This window comes from Egretta garzetta, unplaced genomic scaffold, assembly GCF_000687185.1.
Source record: "Egretta garzetta isolate BGI_Z169 unplaced genomic scaffold, ASM68718v1 scaffold403, whole genome shotgun sequence".
NCBI lineage: Eukaryota > Metazoa > Chordata > Aves > Pelecaniformes > Ardeidae > Egretta > Egretta garzetta.
Window position 1 is genome coordinate 24,646 of NW_009259240.1, and position 18,331 is coordinate 42,976.

An 18,331-nucleotide genomic window follows, 5' to 3' on the forward strand; every position below is an offset into this window, starting at 1 on the left:
GTAGGGAAGAGAAGAAACAATGCAGCTGTGACAACATATTGCTGTGACTATATGAATAGTTTTACTTATTAGTATTTGAGAAAAACCAAACAAAAACCCCTACCATCTGACCTCTGGAAGAATCTAACTGCATTCAAAAAGTTATGACTGGTTTTCACTTACTCAAAGGTAAATCTTGACAGCCAGATGAAAGGAATTAGCAATTTTTTTTTTTTTTAATCTACTGCTATAGTGTGTCAAAGATCTTTGATTTTGAGTTCTTTTTCCACATTTTATTTTAAAAACATCATTTCAGCTTTTCTTGTTTCCAAGACAAGAAACTAAAACAAACAGGCTCTGTATCAGAGAGGGACAAAAACCAGTCCCTTTTAGCTGTTGTAGTTCTCTGAAGATTTATACTAGCGTAGATGACCGCAGAACTGCATTTCTCCTTTGTCTTCTGGCTTTTATTTTGTAACTGGTTTTATCACTGTTCTTGAAGGGAGTGGAAAACAAGGGCAGCCTTAAGTCTTGTCAGCTAAGGGAGTTTCCAGATAACATATACAAAGCTAAGTGATCTCCATGTTGAATTTATATCTTTAAGCATCTTTTAATATGTTGGTTTGCAGCTGTATCAAAAAGACAGTCAACCTTGTCACTATCTTCTGTACAACACTGAGGTCCTTCTGCCTCTTAAGCTATAGTATATAAGAATTCTACAAAAGACAAAATACTTTGTAGGCCACCACTACCCGCTTGTTTTTTCTTCTCCCTTCTCTCATTAAGCTGGACTTGTGTGTCACACTCACAGAATATTGAAAAGTGCACAGATTATTAAATTCAGTTTTCAGCAATAAAATATTATTACTCCATGTAATGTGATAGTACCTGGCAGTTCAATTCAGGAGCAGGATTATATTTTTAGATCCTATTCAAGAAAAATAGAAAACTAGTTTCTGCTTCCAAAGTCCTACAATCTAATTTCAGCAAAATAAATGTTCTATGAAATACAGATTTATATGAGCTGTAAAGGCAGATACAGTTACCAAACAGGGGTACATGCAGTAGAACTAGACCTTCTTTACCAGTTTTTGAAGTACAATGTTTCTTCAGTTACAGCTTTGGGTGAGATTCCCACTTACATCATTAATTGGATATATGCTGTTAAAAGAATGTCTATATTTGTCTATATTTCAATTTTCTAATCTGCAGAATTGCAACACTTGTTCACAAAACACCTACAACAATTCACTAACAATAAACAGCAATTTTAAACCCCCAAAGTTTCAGCCATTGCTGTACTGCATGCCAACAACATACTTTCTATTTTCCTATAACTAGTAGGAGAATTTCAGAGTTAATTATTTTCATAACATCAAAAATTTGATTAAAATAGTTCATAAGAACTGCAGTATCAGAAAGGGAGTCCTTCTAGCAATGTAAGTCCTCTATGAACAAGAAATTCTTCATAGAAAACATCATGCCACATGCTTGTTACACATTGCATTCTTTCACTGGATCAAGTGAGTATTTTTTGAACATACTTTTCAGACCATACTGCCAACTCACAGTAAAGTGCGCTGTTAGAAAGTGCAACATTATGGGACAATTTGCCACCTGTTAGTGCTGCTGCCGTGGAATCTGTGGAAAGCTTAAGGCCAGCTGACACGCGTTTACAAAAACACATTGGCAATTCTGACAAGGCACAAAAATTACTTTTAGGAAGAGAATGAGTGATTTCAGACTGTAAGAAGAGACGGGTGGAAAACAGTAGATTATTTTTTAATTTAAACATTGCTGTTAAAACAATGTGTATAGAAACCAAATTAATCTCTCTCAACTGAAACCTAATAGATTGTTACAGTCAATGACTGTCAGGTTACAGCATACATTACAAGAGAGTAGCTGATGAAAACATGAGCTAGAGTTCCTGTTTTGTTTGTGATTTTTATCCTTCCCAAGCAGAGGAGAATTACTTATGTTTAGGAATTGTGCAGTCTTACTGCCAAAAATATAAGCACTATTTCTCTAAACACAGAATAATTTGGTGATCAAAATAGAAAGCTTTTAATCATCTCTTCCAAAAATTAGATTAGACATAAATCAGAACCAGTAGTTTTATTCAGTGACACTAGAAAGAAAACTCTAAGTTATTAAAATGCTAATTCGTGCAAGACATTTCACTTACAAATTGGCCTAAGGTCCTTTAAGGAGAGCATAAAGTACAGCTTTAGATTCAATCAGGACACTCATTATTTTCTCTTTTAAATGCCTAACAGAGCTATGTGAAATAGTTGTCCTCATGCATTCCTTATTGTTTCTCTTTAGGGCCATTATCAGTTATGGTCAGGCAAGAGTTTTCTGAATTGATTGAATTCTAGCTGTGGCAGCAATTTATATAGCCATTAGTACCAGCTCTTGAAGATCTGAGAGAGAAAGAAAAACTATACATCTCGTTGTTTAGATTCTAAGCAAATAAAAATAAAATAAACACATTCCTCATTTCCTGCTATTCTGATGGGTCGCTGAGTTAAGCATTTTGAAAACACAAAAGCACTACCAGAGACAACTTCAACTTTCCATTAGTGAAATTCCATGCCAGTGAATAGTATTAATTTGAAATCAAACCTTTTCTTGAATCAGCCTCTGTAGATGAATCCCACATGACAACATTGCTGAAAACATGGTGAGCATGTACTGCTGAATTTTGCATATTCCATTCGCCAAGGAATTCAGTACGGCTGTTAATCCCACTTTTTCAATGACACTCTGGAAAGCACTGGGTGAGGAACGAGTAATTCTGCATAAAGCCTACAAAAGTGAAAAAAACCCCATTGTTATTTAATGGGATTATCATCTCAAGAAAAATAATGGAGAGTAAAAACAGGTGGTGACTTTTCCAATAGTTTAGGGATATAGAGAATTCATAGTTTTATTCATATACAATTAGAGGGAAAGGCTACTTATTTTGAGAGACCTGGAATTCTTCTAAATGTATTGCTATACACTCCATGCAGCTGAAACTGAGATATTTGGTACACCAACATCAACATCAAACAGAGAGCATAGTCCATGCCATGAGTCTTTTATCAGCACAAAATTTAGGTAGCATCAGACAACACTGTACTAGAAAAGAGCACAGGCAGCAGAAAACACACAGATGGCACACACCACAGAAGTCCTGGTCACCCATAAAGGTGGGCATCTTTCTTCTCTCTCTCTGCTCATGGGCCAGAATCTGTTATGTAGTAGTTCACTATCTTGTTAAGGAACAGTGTTTAGTACAGTATGCAAACTATTCTCCAAATGGTTGATTTACAAATATCAGTGATTAAAACAATTCTAATAGAAAATGCAGATACTGAGTATACTCCTGTGAAGTTAGTGCAAACCTGTTCAGTGTATACTAACTTAGCTATTTCATAACAAACATTACCAAATCACCTCCAGGGTGAATTCATCTCTAAGTCAACACAGCTTTTCTTTTTGATACCTCTGGAAATGCAACCTTCAAGATACTGTAACTCTCTTCAGATAAAGAAAATAAGGCTCTTAAGAGATTTAAAATTTCATTTTCTTTGGCTTTCATGTAGTGTTAGGATAGGAAAACAGATTATGTCAATTATTTAATTCACGTGAAAATCTGCATTGGTTTTAGGGAAAAACTTTGAAGGCAACTTTCTTCTGTGAAAAGTAGGCAATATTACCACTTCTCTTCAGACCAGCTATATTTAGAAATTGCTGCTTACTTGGAGTGCATTCAATACTGAGGTCTCATTTAAGAGAAACTATAGTCAATTATACCCACAGAATACTATCATCAGAGAAAAGCTTTCCATGTAAGAACCTCAGAAACTTCCCAGTTCACCAGTGCCCTTAGAAACATTACTCAAAACATGCTAAAAAAAAAAAAAAAACCAAACAAAAAAGGAAAGCATAAAAGACAATAAATCAAGAACTTATGATTTTTTTAACAGACATTTTATTGATGCCGTTCATCTACTCTGCTCCTATTCTTCCTTGTCCTTTCTGGTCCAGGAACCATATCGATTGCAGCCTTTTATTTTTGTCGTCATCCCCCCCTCTAAATACACAAACACTCAATCTCAGTTTTTTAGTATAGCATGCTCTATTTCCCCAAGGATACAATCCAGCCCTTCACCTCTAGTCTGAGTTCTCAAAATGAGTGGACAGGAAGTATATGCATTCACTAAACATATCCTTGAGGGTCACATTACCAGTGAACTGCTGGGACCTAGGGACAGACTCTGTCAAAGCAACATGGAGCTAACTTGGTGTGCTAACATGGTGCATGCAGACTTGCTGTCTGCTACAGACCTCTTCAAACAAGGGTGACCATAGACACAGGCCATTAGATGACCTCCAGGCAAATCTGGTAGGAAAGGCATCACTGTTTTCTAGGATCATATTGCAGCTTTGGAGACAGCAGGGAAGTTGCAGCCCACCAACAGCCAAGGGAAGAAGCTTTAAACTCCCATTAGCTTGTAAGTCAGAGAACGCTCTGCTGTACGAGTGAAACCAACACTTGAGCAGACAAGCAGAAGAGAGAGTTTAATGGGGGATAGAAGACAAAGTATTGTGAATCACTTCAGTAGATCCAGTATCTGGAAGGAACAGATTCACATAGGTCAAAAGGTGGTGGAGCAGGAATTGGGAACTGATGATGAGAGGAAGTGGGAGTAAAGCTCACACCATCATCTCTCAGTAGCAGTCTTGGAACAAGCAATGATCACAGTGAGAGTAAGGCATTGGCAGAGCCTCTCGTGGAATTGTCTTCTCTGTCCTTGCTCTCTGCACAACCTTAACCAGCACCTTTTCTTCCAGCAGCTCCAACCCTGGCATCATGATCCTTATCGGTCCCTTCCAACTTGAGATATTCTATGATTCTATGATCATCTATGCCCTATCCATTGCCTTCTGGTCTTACATGCCATACAGTGGCTCAATAACATTCACCCTTTCAGGATGTACTCCATGGCTCTCTCAAGTTTGAGAATGAATGCATCTGCAATACCCAAGTCTCTGAAAGAAGCTATTCAGATATTATTTAAGAAAAGAAACCAAACAAAAACAAACCCCAAAAGATTGTATTGAGCTTTCCCAAACTACTTTCCACTTAAGTGGCTTATATTTTGTTACTCTTCCTGCAGCAGAAAAAGCCATCTCTTACAAATGAAATTAAAAATTATTTTTAAAAAGATTGTAAAGACTCTCAGTATACTGGAAAGAAAATAATTTCTTCCCGCTGCTGAGCTTGTCAGAATGTCACTTTGACATCTTACAGAATTATTTCTTCTCTGAGTCTAGCAAAATGATAAAAAGATATAGCTTTCCTACAGGCAGAATCTGTGATATTTACCTGAGGCACGTTGGACTCCAAAGTGAGCAAAAATACTGAGACACAGTCCCCGTTTGCCACCTCTGACAGGCAGGACAAGGTAAAGTGTCATTTCTTGACTCCAGAGACTGAAGACAGACAATCTTCTTGATACATTTTTATTATTGATTGAAATAATCATAAGTAAAATTCCATAGTGCCTTGCTCCTGATATACTTTGCAGACAGCCTGCCAGCTCTAGTAAAGGTATGACACATGTATTTCTTAACAGAAATGTATTTTTACATGTGAATATAGATGTCAGTCAAGAATAAATTCTTCAGGATACATTCAAACAAGGCAGGAATGACTGCATAATAAAATACAATAATACACTGATGATCTCAATTTATGTGGTCATGCAGAATAAAAATGCCTGCATATCTATAGCAACAATTTAATGAACACAGAATTTGTACAGTACAACATAGCTGGAGAATACATTAGTATTTTACTTTAAAAATTAGTATGTTACTGAAATCTCTATAAATTTCAGTTGGTAACAGATCTGCCTGTGCTAGATTTCAATATAGATCGGTTATTTTTTTCTAAAGTTAAGATTATATATCCAAATATCCCAGCAGTATTAATATATAACCATGATTTGTATCAGGCATTGAGTAATAAATCCAACAAATAAGTTCACACTCTTGTTACTTTAGTATTTCACTACAAAGCAGCAAAAGGATTAGAGTACCTCCTTAGTATATCCTACTTTAGAAGCTTCCTTGTCCAATTCACATGTGGTATTAAATAATTAAACCTCAGACTTTTGATAAAGTACACAGTGCCCAAAACAGTGGAGAGGAAAACCCAGAAACACACTCAGGCCCAAGCACACTTGCGTGAAATGATCTGTCTGGAAAGAGATGGAATCAGCTACATGGATAGCAATAATTTCCATAAAGACCAGAAAAACAAGAAACAAAGCAGTTGGACCAAGTATGTGCAAGAGTGAATATCTCTTACTCTGGCAATCCCCCTGACTGCTGCTTCCACTGAAAGCTCCCCAATACGTTAGTCTGGAGCAAGCCCTATCTCTAGCATGACTAAAACCTCAGTAACTAACCAAGGGAAAGGCATGATCTCCAGTAAGCCTACTGCCTATACAGGAAAAAAAAAATGTTAGTTGGGAACAGGTTTGGGGGGTTTTTTTGCTTATATTGTACATATGTACATTTATACTTCAGATTTGCACGAGATGCTGAAGAAATTTTTGCCTTGGCAGAACTCAGTGTGCACACACAACTGGGTCATCTTTTTAAAACACTGGCCTCGACACTAAAGCATGCACTGCTAAGGAACTTTGACAGAAAAAAAGTTAATAGAATGATAAAAAGGCATCTTTCTTACTTAGATTGACAACTACCATTGAAAGGATGTCCCACAAATCATCTGAGCTTCTCTAGGGAATCCTGGTAATTGCAGCTATCATGACCTCCTAAAACACACTGCTTTGTCCTAACATATGTCATCTATAAGAGGGCTTCTAGAGTAGATCTTGAGGACTGATAAGCTTTGACAACTAAGTCTCTGAATTTGCATTATAAAGGGAAGAAAAAAAAATCAGGAGGTAAGAGCTTGGCAAAAACAATATCATTGCAAGTCTTAGGAGTGCAAACCCAGGAGTGAGAGATGACTCAATTTTGAACTACAGTATAAATATGGTAGCTTATTATACATGTCACTGCATTTAACATCCCTGGTTGAGCAAGAGGCCCATAGAGATCAGGTTGCTCTATCACAGCTATAGTGACAAAATGTGAAGGAACTGAGGAACTCAAAATCGGATATTTTCAGTCACCTCACTTGGAGTAGATGACACAAATGCCAGCACTGTTTGACTAAACTGAGTAATTAAAAAAGCATCATTGACTAGTAAGTAGTGGTAGCTGCCAGTGGACACAAAAAAAAAAAAAAAGGAGTAAACTAGGCTACAATATACTCTTCAGGTTTTAGCTTCCTCTTAAACATTTTTTCCTACCTTCCAGATAAGATGCATGAGGATTTTTTTCTCATCAGATGCTACAGAAAAAGGCAACTCCTGAAGTGCTTAAGAGAGGCTAGCTACCCATAGTGTAAATACCACGACAAAGAAAAGATTTCTCAGTGGTTCACCACAGCCTTACAGCCTTGGGAGGATTGAATGACCTGGGATCTCAAAAGAGGCCAAGGACAGAGTTCTAAAATATTACCTGTATTGATGGGTAAGGCTTTTGTTTTGTCAACAAGAGATATGGTTAAACTCAAGAACCCTGTTAAGTATTTTCTATCTCACAAATCTTTTTGTTCCAAACTTTTTGCTTGCGTGTCATAGCTCTGTTTGTCTCATTATCATCCTATATTAACTTACAAATTTAAGGCAAAGACTAACCCTGACGATTTTATAGAAATCATAGAATCATAGAATTGTTTAGGTTGGAAAAGACCTTCAAGATCATCGAGTCCAACCATTAACAAAGTAACACAATGATTTCAAATATGTCTTCTAAGCAAGTCTGTGATAAGAAGAATAAACACTTCATGTAAAACATAGTACAAAAATGAAATTTCAATTCTGCAAGGATTTAATTGATTCTTTGAAAGATTAAAACATTTCAAACATAACTCATGATCACCAGCATAAGAAAATATATGTTCCAGAAAATGATGAGTCACAAAGACTTTTCATAAGCAATGGACTGCAATATGTGCGCTTTTCAATTTCAGAAAATTTGTAAATATGTTCAAATGTAATCTGAAATATAAATACACACACATACAGAAAACATCCTCAAAACCATTTCAGTTTCAATGCAGAATGCTTTTCAAAATAAACCCCAAAGCGTTTCTATATTACAAAAGGAAGTTTCTTACCGAAACAGCAGTTATCTTCAAAGAATCTACTGTAGAATGTGTGAAAAGGTACCACAATACAGGTCCAATTTCTCCTGTAATAAATCCCTGTGCATGGCAAGAGAGAGTAGTGCAAACATTTTCAATTATCTTAGCTGCCAAATGGTTCACTATCCGGTCTTCCTGTAAGGAGAGGAAAGCAAAACTCATACAAATGTTTCTGATTTCTTTCTAAACTACTGCCTATGCCCATGTTTTATTCCATTTATATTGTCTTAGCATGGTTTCTTAATTTTGATACTTGCCAAGGCCATTTCATAGGAAACCTCAGCTTATAACAAAGTTGTATTTACAGATCCCCCCCCCACTTTCTCTTCTACTGCAAAGATAATTTAATACAAGCATAATGCAATACAAACTCTTTCAGCTCCAAATGACCACCCTAAATTAAATGCAGTCACTAAAAAATGAAAATGTTTTGTATGTTAGAGGTGTTCCATGGTCAGTGCTTTACGAATTAAAGTCTCTGTATCAAAACTCACCACTACAATAGGCTCTGAATAGCAACATTATGAGATATACAGTTACATTAGGAAAAAATAAAATTTAAACATTCTTTATACAGAAGAGCCAACAGCCTCCCTGGTATAAAGAAAAAGCCTTCCTGCAAGTCAAGTTATTCTGTAAGTCCCTTCTCTTCCTCTTCTGAAACAGACAATCCTGACCAATCTTTAAGATAAACCATTGGGTCTTGTGTAGTATATCAATTCCTAAATTTCTCTAAGGGTTTTAATACTAATCAAATAATTTTATCTGCAAAATCATTTGTGGAAAGCCACTGTACATGTAGCTTTAATATCTACAGAAGAATATTCATACTACAAGGTCTTCATGGAATAAAAAAAAATCATGTCAGAATAATCACAAGCCATCAGGACATCATGGACATCACATGGCAGCAGTTCTTTCTCAAGAAAACTGTTACTGACTCCTATGGAAGCTTAACTTCATACAGATCACTTAAAAGCAGATTCTCTAATTTCCCTCTCTCCTCCCCTGACTTCTTTAGTATCTCTTTTTTTTTTTTTTTTTTTTTTTTTTTTTTTTTTTTTTTTTAAATCCTGCTTTCACTTAAAAGCAGAGTCTTTACCTTAACAGAACTGGAAGGTTCATTGCTGGTGGGTTTTTGGCTGTGCATTGCCTCACCTTATCTCGATCTTTAACTACGAATAAGTGAAGTCTTTCAACAATGTCTTAAGTGGCATTCTTGAATTCAGTAAGCGTGAATTTTAATACAAGAAGGACAACCAATTTAATTTTTCAAGTCTACCTCATAGCCTGGCTTCACAAATAATTCATCACGATATCTAATTGATTTCTTTCTTAAAGTAATCTTCACATTATCCTACTAACCTTTGGATTTCTGACATTTATCTTCACAATCGGAACCACCAACAACCGTGAGCAATGATAATGAAACCTTTCAGAAAGCAGTACAAAAGCGTTCCAGAATGGGAGAACTTATACTTCATTAAAAATATATTCAATATCCACTCTTCCTTCTACTGACTTAGGTATTCTAAAATATAGACACTGAAGAAATACTTGGAAACTCTAATGAAATGCCGTTAAAATTCTTCCTGTTCTCCCAAAGAACTGCAACTCTACTCAAAATACTGAAATACAAAAACCATCCACTCTTTCACAAAATTCTACTGACTTCTGTGGTCTTCCTTCTGGTTTACAGCCATGAAAACAAAGAAGATTTGGGCTCCTCTGGTTTTACAGTTCTTATTACTGCAATATATTGTATCATTTTGATCTAATAAAGACCTAAATACAGAAATACAGGTACAATTATCAAAATGAAGTTTCTCGAAACTTTTTATAAATAATGTTGATTTTTAATCCTTTTCTGTGAATTGTAGTTCTGCATTTCAGTTTTGGGTTTTTTTGGTACAGCTAGGGTTTGATTTATCAAACTGACTGTATGCATTTAAAATCAATCTGTAATTGACATGTTAATAGTCAAGCTAAATCTCTCTCATATGTAAAGTGATTACTAGGAATGCCAACTGGGACTCCACTACTACTTTAAGCAGACAAACACTTAATAAATGCACTATAATCCCTTTAATAAATCATAATCAAAGCATTATACAGTGGATAATAGTTATTATGAATGTTAACAAATTTCCAGATGCAATTGCAGCTTTTCTTCACAAAACTTGGTCCTGAAGATGTGCTTTATTTCCTTTCAGCCACCACTAAGATGAGTTCTGCTCTGTGCCAGATAACCCTGGTACTTTGGCTAGGAAAAGTTCATGTATCGTCACAGTGCCCTAAAAACTCAATGAGGCTGTCAGAGTAATTCCATTTGTTGCCACCCGAGATTGTCCAGCTCAGCTCCTCTGGGATCTATTCCTGAGCACTGTCTAAGCAACAAGACTTGTACCATTTTCTGCTTTATTAGCTCTCTGGAAGGGAAGCCTTACCTAAACTACTATCTGGCATCTTAACTAAAAGAGTCATCCCATCATGTTACGAGGACATAAGCTATGTTAGTGTACAGAAATAGATCTTCAAGATATGAGCAAAGCAGTTCTATATAAGTCAACCTCTGCCCATATCATGAACTGCATCAAATCTATATCTATGAATAGAACTGTATCACAAAGAATCACATACTCATCTTTCACTGGGTTTAGATTTCAGCTAGTTTTATAAATGCACTTAAAGATAAAGCTCCTAATTTTCAGTCATGTTGAACATTTGCAGATGTATCTGTTTCCAAGTAAAGTCATGGGTGCTTAGTGAAAATGAGCCCTGAGTGAGAAAGCACATATCAAAAGGGCAAATAGATGTAAACTGCTAATTAATCAAGTCTTTCTATTCCAGTTGTGAAATGGAAAAAATGCAAATCAAAGTCGTGAAAGAATCTACCTTCATTTTTTGAAATAATTGAATCTACTGGATACAATATATTGATTGTTAAAAACTTAACAGTGCACTAGAAGTTTTGGAGGCACTGAAGATACAGTCACTATGCTAACCACCCTACTACCTAAATATAGCATAATTTCATGTGAAGGTTAAGATAAAATATTTTATGATCTTTTTATATTATACTGTGTCTAGATACATACACTTGAGTAAAAGCATAATACTGATATAGAAACACTGGAAAAGCCGAAAGATTCAGGAATTAACACTGTATTCCCTCATTATTCTAAATCAATTTCTATACACTTCTTCCTTTAATCTAAAAAGAATAAAAAGAAACTACAAACATAAATTAATGACGTAAAGCTGTATCATCCTAAGCATTCATAATTATAAGAATTAAATCATAATTTGGCAACAATTCGCAATATAAAGCCTTCACAGAGAAGAAGAAACATGTAGAAATAAATATTTTAAATAACTTTTGTGGAAAAAAAATTAAGAAATTCTGTAAACTAGAGAATTGATATATAAATAAATGAAAGTGATAATGTATATGATTCAGACCATTACTTTTATACTATAGGCATTTCTGCCAGTAAACTAAAAAACTGATGTCTAAAGAAGAAATTGAAGTGGTAATGTATATGATTCAGACTATCACTTTTATACTACAGGCAATTCTGCCAGTAAACTAGAAAATTGATACCTAAAGAAGAAATAAAAGTGAGAATATATATATGATTCACAGTATCACTTTTATACTATAGGCTGTCCTATACTTTTGAAGAGAATAGTTACAATTTTATCCTCCTCTCCAAATTCTCCTTTCTCCTCCAAATTCATTGTAAAGAAACTGCTCTAGCTAAGAATATGCATTATAAAACATACTGCCTTACATTATATATTGGCAATTATTTTTCAAATTTATCTTTTATTATTAAAATTCCTCACCAGTTCAGAACCAAACCCCTCAGACTTATATCTTGCTCCCTCATAAAGAAGTCCATATGAGAGAGGGAAATGTGTACTATATAGCTTACTGGCAAGCTCTAATTTATTAAAAGTCTTGCTTACACAGTACCTTGCACATCCAAAAGACAGAAAATTATCCTTTGTAACCTCATTCACTATTTCTAATGCAGATACATTCTCCAGGTGCCATGCTTTAAAATGAGAGGATTATGCACATTCTAAAAGCCATAATCAGCTAATTAGCTATAGCTGTATATATTAGTTTATCTATACAAGTGTATTGCCTATATATTTTATCCAGGTTCTATGAAATTATTACTAAAATTGTATATAATTGTGTACCTTATATTTACATGCCATTTGCAAGCAGAAATGGACAGATGCCAAGCACCCTAAAGCTTTTTCAAGGGTTCCTCTCTGTTTTTACACAGGAAGACTTAAAAGGAGGCTTGCACACTTGCCTAGTTTCAGCGAAGGACCTCATCAAAGCAACATAATCCAGACAAATCAGACAAGAAAAATCATGAGAGACATCAAAAAGCAGTTTGGATATGGGAAAGATTATTAGTTCTAAGATGACTATTTAAGCTGATATTTCACTTAATTAAGATTAGGTTGAACCTTAAATGTGATACTGAAAAGCAAAAAAAAAATATACGCAGAGTCAATGAGGAGAATCAAATAAGACAGGATTTGGGGTAAAGTAGACAAGGGTAACTTCAGCAAAGGAGTTTTGAATAAACTGAGTAAAACGGATGAAAGGAAAAGGGTAGCTGCATTAGGTACTTCATATTAAACAAGAATATCCTTTCTGAAACAGAAAGTATCTTTCATGACTGTGTAACACAAGAACTGTAAGAACTAAGCACTTTAGCTGTAGAAATCAGGACCCTGCTATCTTCGAGACTGCCCACAAATATTTAGAAGTTGAACTTAGATACAAGTACAGATGCCTGGCACAGGCATTTTGTGTCGATGTTGGAAACAGTTGTTGGAAAAGATTATTAAATAAATATTGGAATATTTACTACATGGGTTCTGACAGACTGCAACATTATACCAGTGCTAAACATGTAAAATTTGTCTTATCATTTACTTATGTACCGATTTCCTTATTTTGACACATCACTGAACGTACCTCTTCTTTGCCTGAGTTGAAATTCAACTTCTATCTCAAGTTAACAACATTGAAGTGTGGAAAATCTGAACTTGTGATCCCCTACAGATAAAAGACTTTCCCAATCTTCTACTCCACTGTCCTAAAACTCCTTTCACCTATACATTCACGTTTTGTCACTGTTAGATTTTCAGGCACAGAAGGTACATGGAAATGTCACTACCTGCATTTTCTGAACATTTTGTTCCTTTGTAGGCAAATAGGGACACATGCACGTTTCAAACTCCTTCCTGCTCTACTGTTCTGTTTCAGAGGGCAATTCTGCTTTGATAATGACGAATCATATAAAACTCCAGAGATCCAAGCACCCTTCAGAGTAGTTCATAATGAAACTGAAGAACAATGAATTTGCCTTACAAAACTTAATGCTATATAAACTATAGCACTGAATGACATAAATGGGTTTTATTTACTTGAATTCTTATTAAAGAAATCAAATAAAGCTTCTTAACTATCAATAAAAACTACAAGTATGCATTTATAATGCTTATACTTAACACACTGTGGTAATTCAGCATTTATTACAAAAGGTTAGTTTGCCATTTTCATAAATACTGAGATCATATAGAAATATTCACTCCAGAAAACATACTGATGTAAAATGTAATTAAATAAGCTTAGAAAAATTAAAATAAATTTATTATTTAAATACATTTAATTAGAATTTCTTAATTACGAATGTAAGAACGCAAAGCTTGCTTACATGTAATAAATTGTTAGATCAGGGAAATTTATTGAACAAATAGCAGATTACTAGCTACAAATGTAAAAGAAAGAAATACAGCAGCTAAGATCTGAAGCTGCAGTCAAAGAACATTAAGCACAATGAAGGCAAATTTAGATGATATTTTCAGGATTTTCACATCCAGTCCTTTGCTAGTGCAAGCAATAAAATTTACATGGAACCTCATTTTATTTTTAAGTCAGACCTTAAGAAAGTTCTAGGTTGTTCATTTTAATTATTTCTATTACCTCCTATTTCGCAGCAGGATGGGGGGCGAAGAAAGTGTCATTCACACGCTCCCCTACCACACCTGCATATCAGCCACTAAATGTTGTGAGCCACTCACGGCCCAGACAAAGTAGCTCTGTGCCTGCTACTGGAGCAATGCAAAGTTGACTCATAAAAAAAAAAAAAACCAAACCAAAAAAACCCCCACATTAGAGCCAGTGCATTAGGTTGGCACAAAAGAGCACTGATTTGAAAAGTGAAGAGGTTTGAAAAGCAACAAGAAGGGCTTCTATTTGTTCACTGCTGAACGAGGCAGAGCCAAAGGACATAGAAAAGGCTCAGGTCAATGCCTTCTCTGCCTCAATCTTCATTGCTCCAAGGCCTTCCATGCCCATGTGCCAAATAGCAAAACCTGGGGGAGCTAAGTATACCCAGAGGACAAGAAGACAGAGGCAGGGGACATTTAAGCAGACTGGACATGCAGAAGTCCATTGAATCAGAAAGGATGTAACCAGAAGTGCTGAGGACATCAGTAAACATTGCTGTTAGTGACCACACATCTTCAAAAGTTTGTGGTGATCAGGAGATACTCCTGTTGACTGGGGGGCTGGGGAGGGGGAAGCAAAGGGCAGGCCCACCTTCCAAAGGGCAAGACAAGGAATCCCTAACTCTATCCCTGGAAAAATTACAGAGCAAATTGTCCTGGAAGCTATTTGCAGGTACATGAAGGGCAAGAAGACTGGTAACAGTACGAACTTATTTATTCAAATTTTACCTCCTCCACCCCTGCATCTAAAACATCTGGCACAAAAACTTATTTTATATCTCACTATTCTTTCCTTAAAAAAAAAATAATCTTGCAAACAGATGTCTAACAATAATATGATTTTAACTATCCAGTTTTAGATGCTGCAACATCATTCTCTAAGAAAGATGGATGGCTAGTAGAGTTATGGAGGATAAGAAGAGGATTGCTACAAGAGCAGAGGAAAAAAGAAATTGTAAACGTTAATAACAGAGTGTGGTAAGTTTCTCTCTCCATTCCCATATATTGTGAATTACTTTACATATTCACAGATATTTTTGATTCTTCAAGTGGTGCTGTTCTGGAAAGTTGAGGCTGCCACAACTGAGACAGAGCAATTTGTATTTAGTACCTTTGCACTGTATTCACACAAACAAGCACGAATACTTAAACTTCATTACAAACCTTGAGCATCTTCACAAACAGAAAGTGTAGAAACGCACAGCTCTGCTTGGTTAGCCTAGACATAACTTTAAATTTACACTTAATTAAATTCAATTCAAAATATTGCATGGGAAAATATATTTCTATTATGTGAGTTTTTTTCAAGAAAAATTTATCAAGATAAATTATTAAGAAAATTTTGACATGTTTCAGGACTGAGTAGTGTTTTTTTTCTATAGGAATAAATTAGCATCTTATGGATGTCTTGATTTAGTTTCTCTACACTGAATATTCAGAAATAGCAAGTCTTCCATTAATAAATTTATAATTAAATAGCTTCTCACTAATGTGCCTTAGAATGACATCTTACTCTAATTTATGAGCTGGAAATAGCCCACAATACACACACAGTTGTGTGTTCTTCATCACCTGAAGGTCTGAAGATGTTAAAATGCATCTAGACTCTTCCTCTATTAATCACCATCTGTAAGCAATAAAGATCTCAAAAAAAAAAAAAGAAGAAAAGAAAAAAAGGTATGCCTCTTGCTTTCCTTCCTACAGCAACCTCCGACATGTTTTCTGCCTTGAGCTTTGCCTTGGGCAAAAATAATGTCAAGTGGTCTCATATAAACAGTAAATGCCAACCCTCTACTCAATTCTTTTTGAGTTTACAAATTGGAACTATATGCATGTTTTTCTTTCCTTCTTCTAACACAGCTAAGTCATCACCAAGAAGAATGAAGAATACAGCACAGCACATATACGAGAATAAAACTAATTACTACTTTTTGGCCTCAAAAGAATGCTAACAACCCAGTAGGATAACAATGTAGTTTTCAAAAACTGTACCTCAGTCACTTCAAAATAGAAAGTAAATCTTGCTCAAAAATGCACTGCACAAAAATGAAATTGCAAGAGGGCAGTACAAACTGTCAGAACATTTCTCAAAAGAAAGCCATAGCATTAAAAAATTCCACATTTATTAACAGTCATTTATATTTAGTATCCTATTTCCAAAAAACAAGCAGCAATACATAAATGTTGAATGTACAGAGAACAACACTGCATTTTTGCATTAATCTCCTGCTTAGGTCATGGTCTTATCATGATTATTTAAATTCAAGAGCAATACTTGGTTGACAAGGTACTGCAGTGCTGCAGGCTACAATCCTCACACAATGCCTAAAGGGTTATTACAGTGGAGAAATTCTATCGAGGACAATGAAAGAGCCTTACCCCTTCCCGAAGACACCTCATTAGCACAGTGTAAGCAGCTGAGGGAACAACCCAGCGTTCTCTAGGGTGCTCCCTTTTTTCCTCCTGAAATGAAGCCAACGGCACAAATTATTAAATCAAAAAACCACAATAATCTCACTCACATAAAAAAAATGGGTAACAGATTCTTAATAAGGTTCATATTATACACATTTTCAAATTAACACATGCTAGAAAATATATTAAACTCCAGAGCAGCATTACTATTTCATGTTATTTCACATGCAGCACAGAAATTGGTATTTTATCAGCTTATTTAAATCATCTCCAAAATCCACAACGGAATTTGTCCTAATATTTCTGGGTTTCATTGACTCCTAACTCACACACACAAAAAAATATTCTTGCATTCCTCTCAATCATTTTGATTACTTCAGAAAGAGACAACTGATTATTAAAAGTAGTAATGCTTCTCTTCAAATCTGATTTGGTTATACCAAACAAAATTACTTCTGTCTGGCAACTAAAAAAAAATGTAAACTTATTTCAGAAAAAAAATATTCAAAGTCATACAGTGAGATATAAAAGTAGTTAATAAAACTCACTGTATGTAATAGCCTTCAGTACATTTCAACACTGTTCCAAGATCTTTATGTATATTTCCTTGAAATCACCCTGTTAGGCTAATTCACTGCTAGTTGAGTCAGGGGTTTGTTTCTTCCATTAGAAGTTAATGAACTCCACTTTTCTCCGCCCCCCCCCTCCCCCATCGAGTAGCCTACTATAAAACTTCAAGTTTAAAGAGGACACTTGGATATCATTAAGATTTAACTAAAACACAACCTCCACATCTAGGCTAGTAACATGGAGATATTAGAGGGATTAAAAAAATAGCCTCTTTGGGGAAAGAAAGTGCGAATAGGCATCGGATGGTATGAAGATTATATGCCATGAAATCAATGTGCAGCTTGTCTTAATAAGTAGACAAAGGATGACAAGCAACAATTCCTTCAGAAATTATACATTTCTTGAACTCTGTTGATTATATTAGTAAACTATTCTAGCATTCTAATTACCTGTTTATAATAAAAAGCATAGGATGGGCAAGGTGGGAGTTAATGATGCAGAAACAAATTATACTTTCTGAATTTGCAGGTTTCTGAGTGGCCTACACTAATTCAACGTACATTATATGATAATGTCAAGCATTTAATTAAAGCATGGCACATTGGCAGGGAAGACTATTACTGAATTGCCTACTAAAATTAATTTTCCTTCTTTATTGCTAATAAATCAAAACTTTATTTGCAACATATATCAATAGAGAAAATTAGTTTGTTAAACACCCCATTTTTTTAAGCTTTATTTCTGCTAACTTTGTATTAGGAGGTATGGGACAATTTTCCTTGGAAGTAATTTACGGACAGTAATAATAAAAGTGGTTTGCCATCCAACAGAGACATCAGATCTACTACATTCCACCTCCTTCATTTTATCTGAGTAACAGCATGTTGACATTTAATCACAGTTTGCCTTCCAAGGCTTAGTGTATAAGCCTAAGAAAACGTAGCCCAAGTTTCAAAGAAGGATGGCAGGTTACTTTCTAACAGTCAAAAGTGGAATCTTCTCCACCTGGAAAAGGTAGGACAGGACTAGGAGTCAAGACAG

The 18,331-nt window shown here is 35.2% G+C and overlaps 1 protein-coding gene across 1 annotated transcript in view; it reads right to left on the reverse strand.

Annotated features, from left to right (window-relative positions):
* The window catches only part of ULK4 (unc-51 like kinase 4), a gene marked incomplete at its 3' end in the record, with an annotated part of 82,742 nt that overhangs the window by 17,819 nt on the left and 46,592 nt on the right, over positions 1–18,331 (reverse strand). The window contains exons 19-21 of the mRNA XM_009635998.1: positions 16,685–16,768; positions 8,234–8,395; positions 2,608–2,790 (exon numbers count right to left, since the gene is read on the reverse strand). Coding sequence (XP_009634293.1) covers positions 2,608–2,790; positions 8,234–8,395; positions 16,685–16,768 — 429 coding nt within the window. The remainder of the gene's footprint in view (positions 1–2,607; positions 2,791–8,233; positions 8,396–16,684; positions 16,769–18,331) is intronic.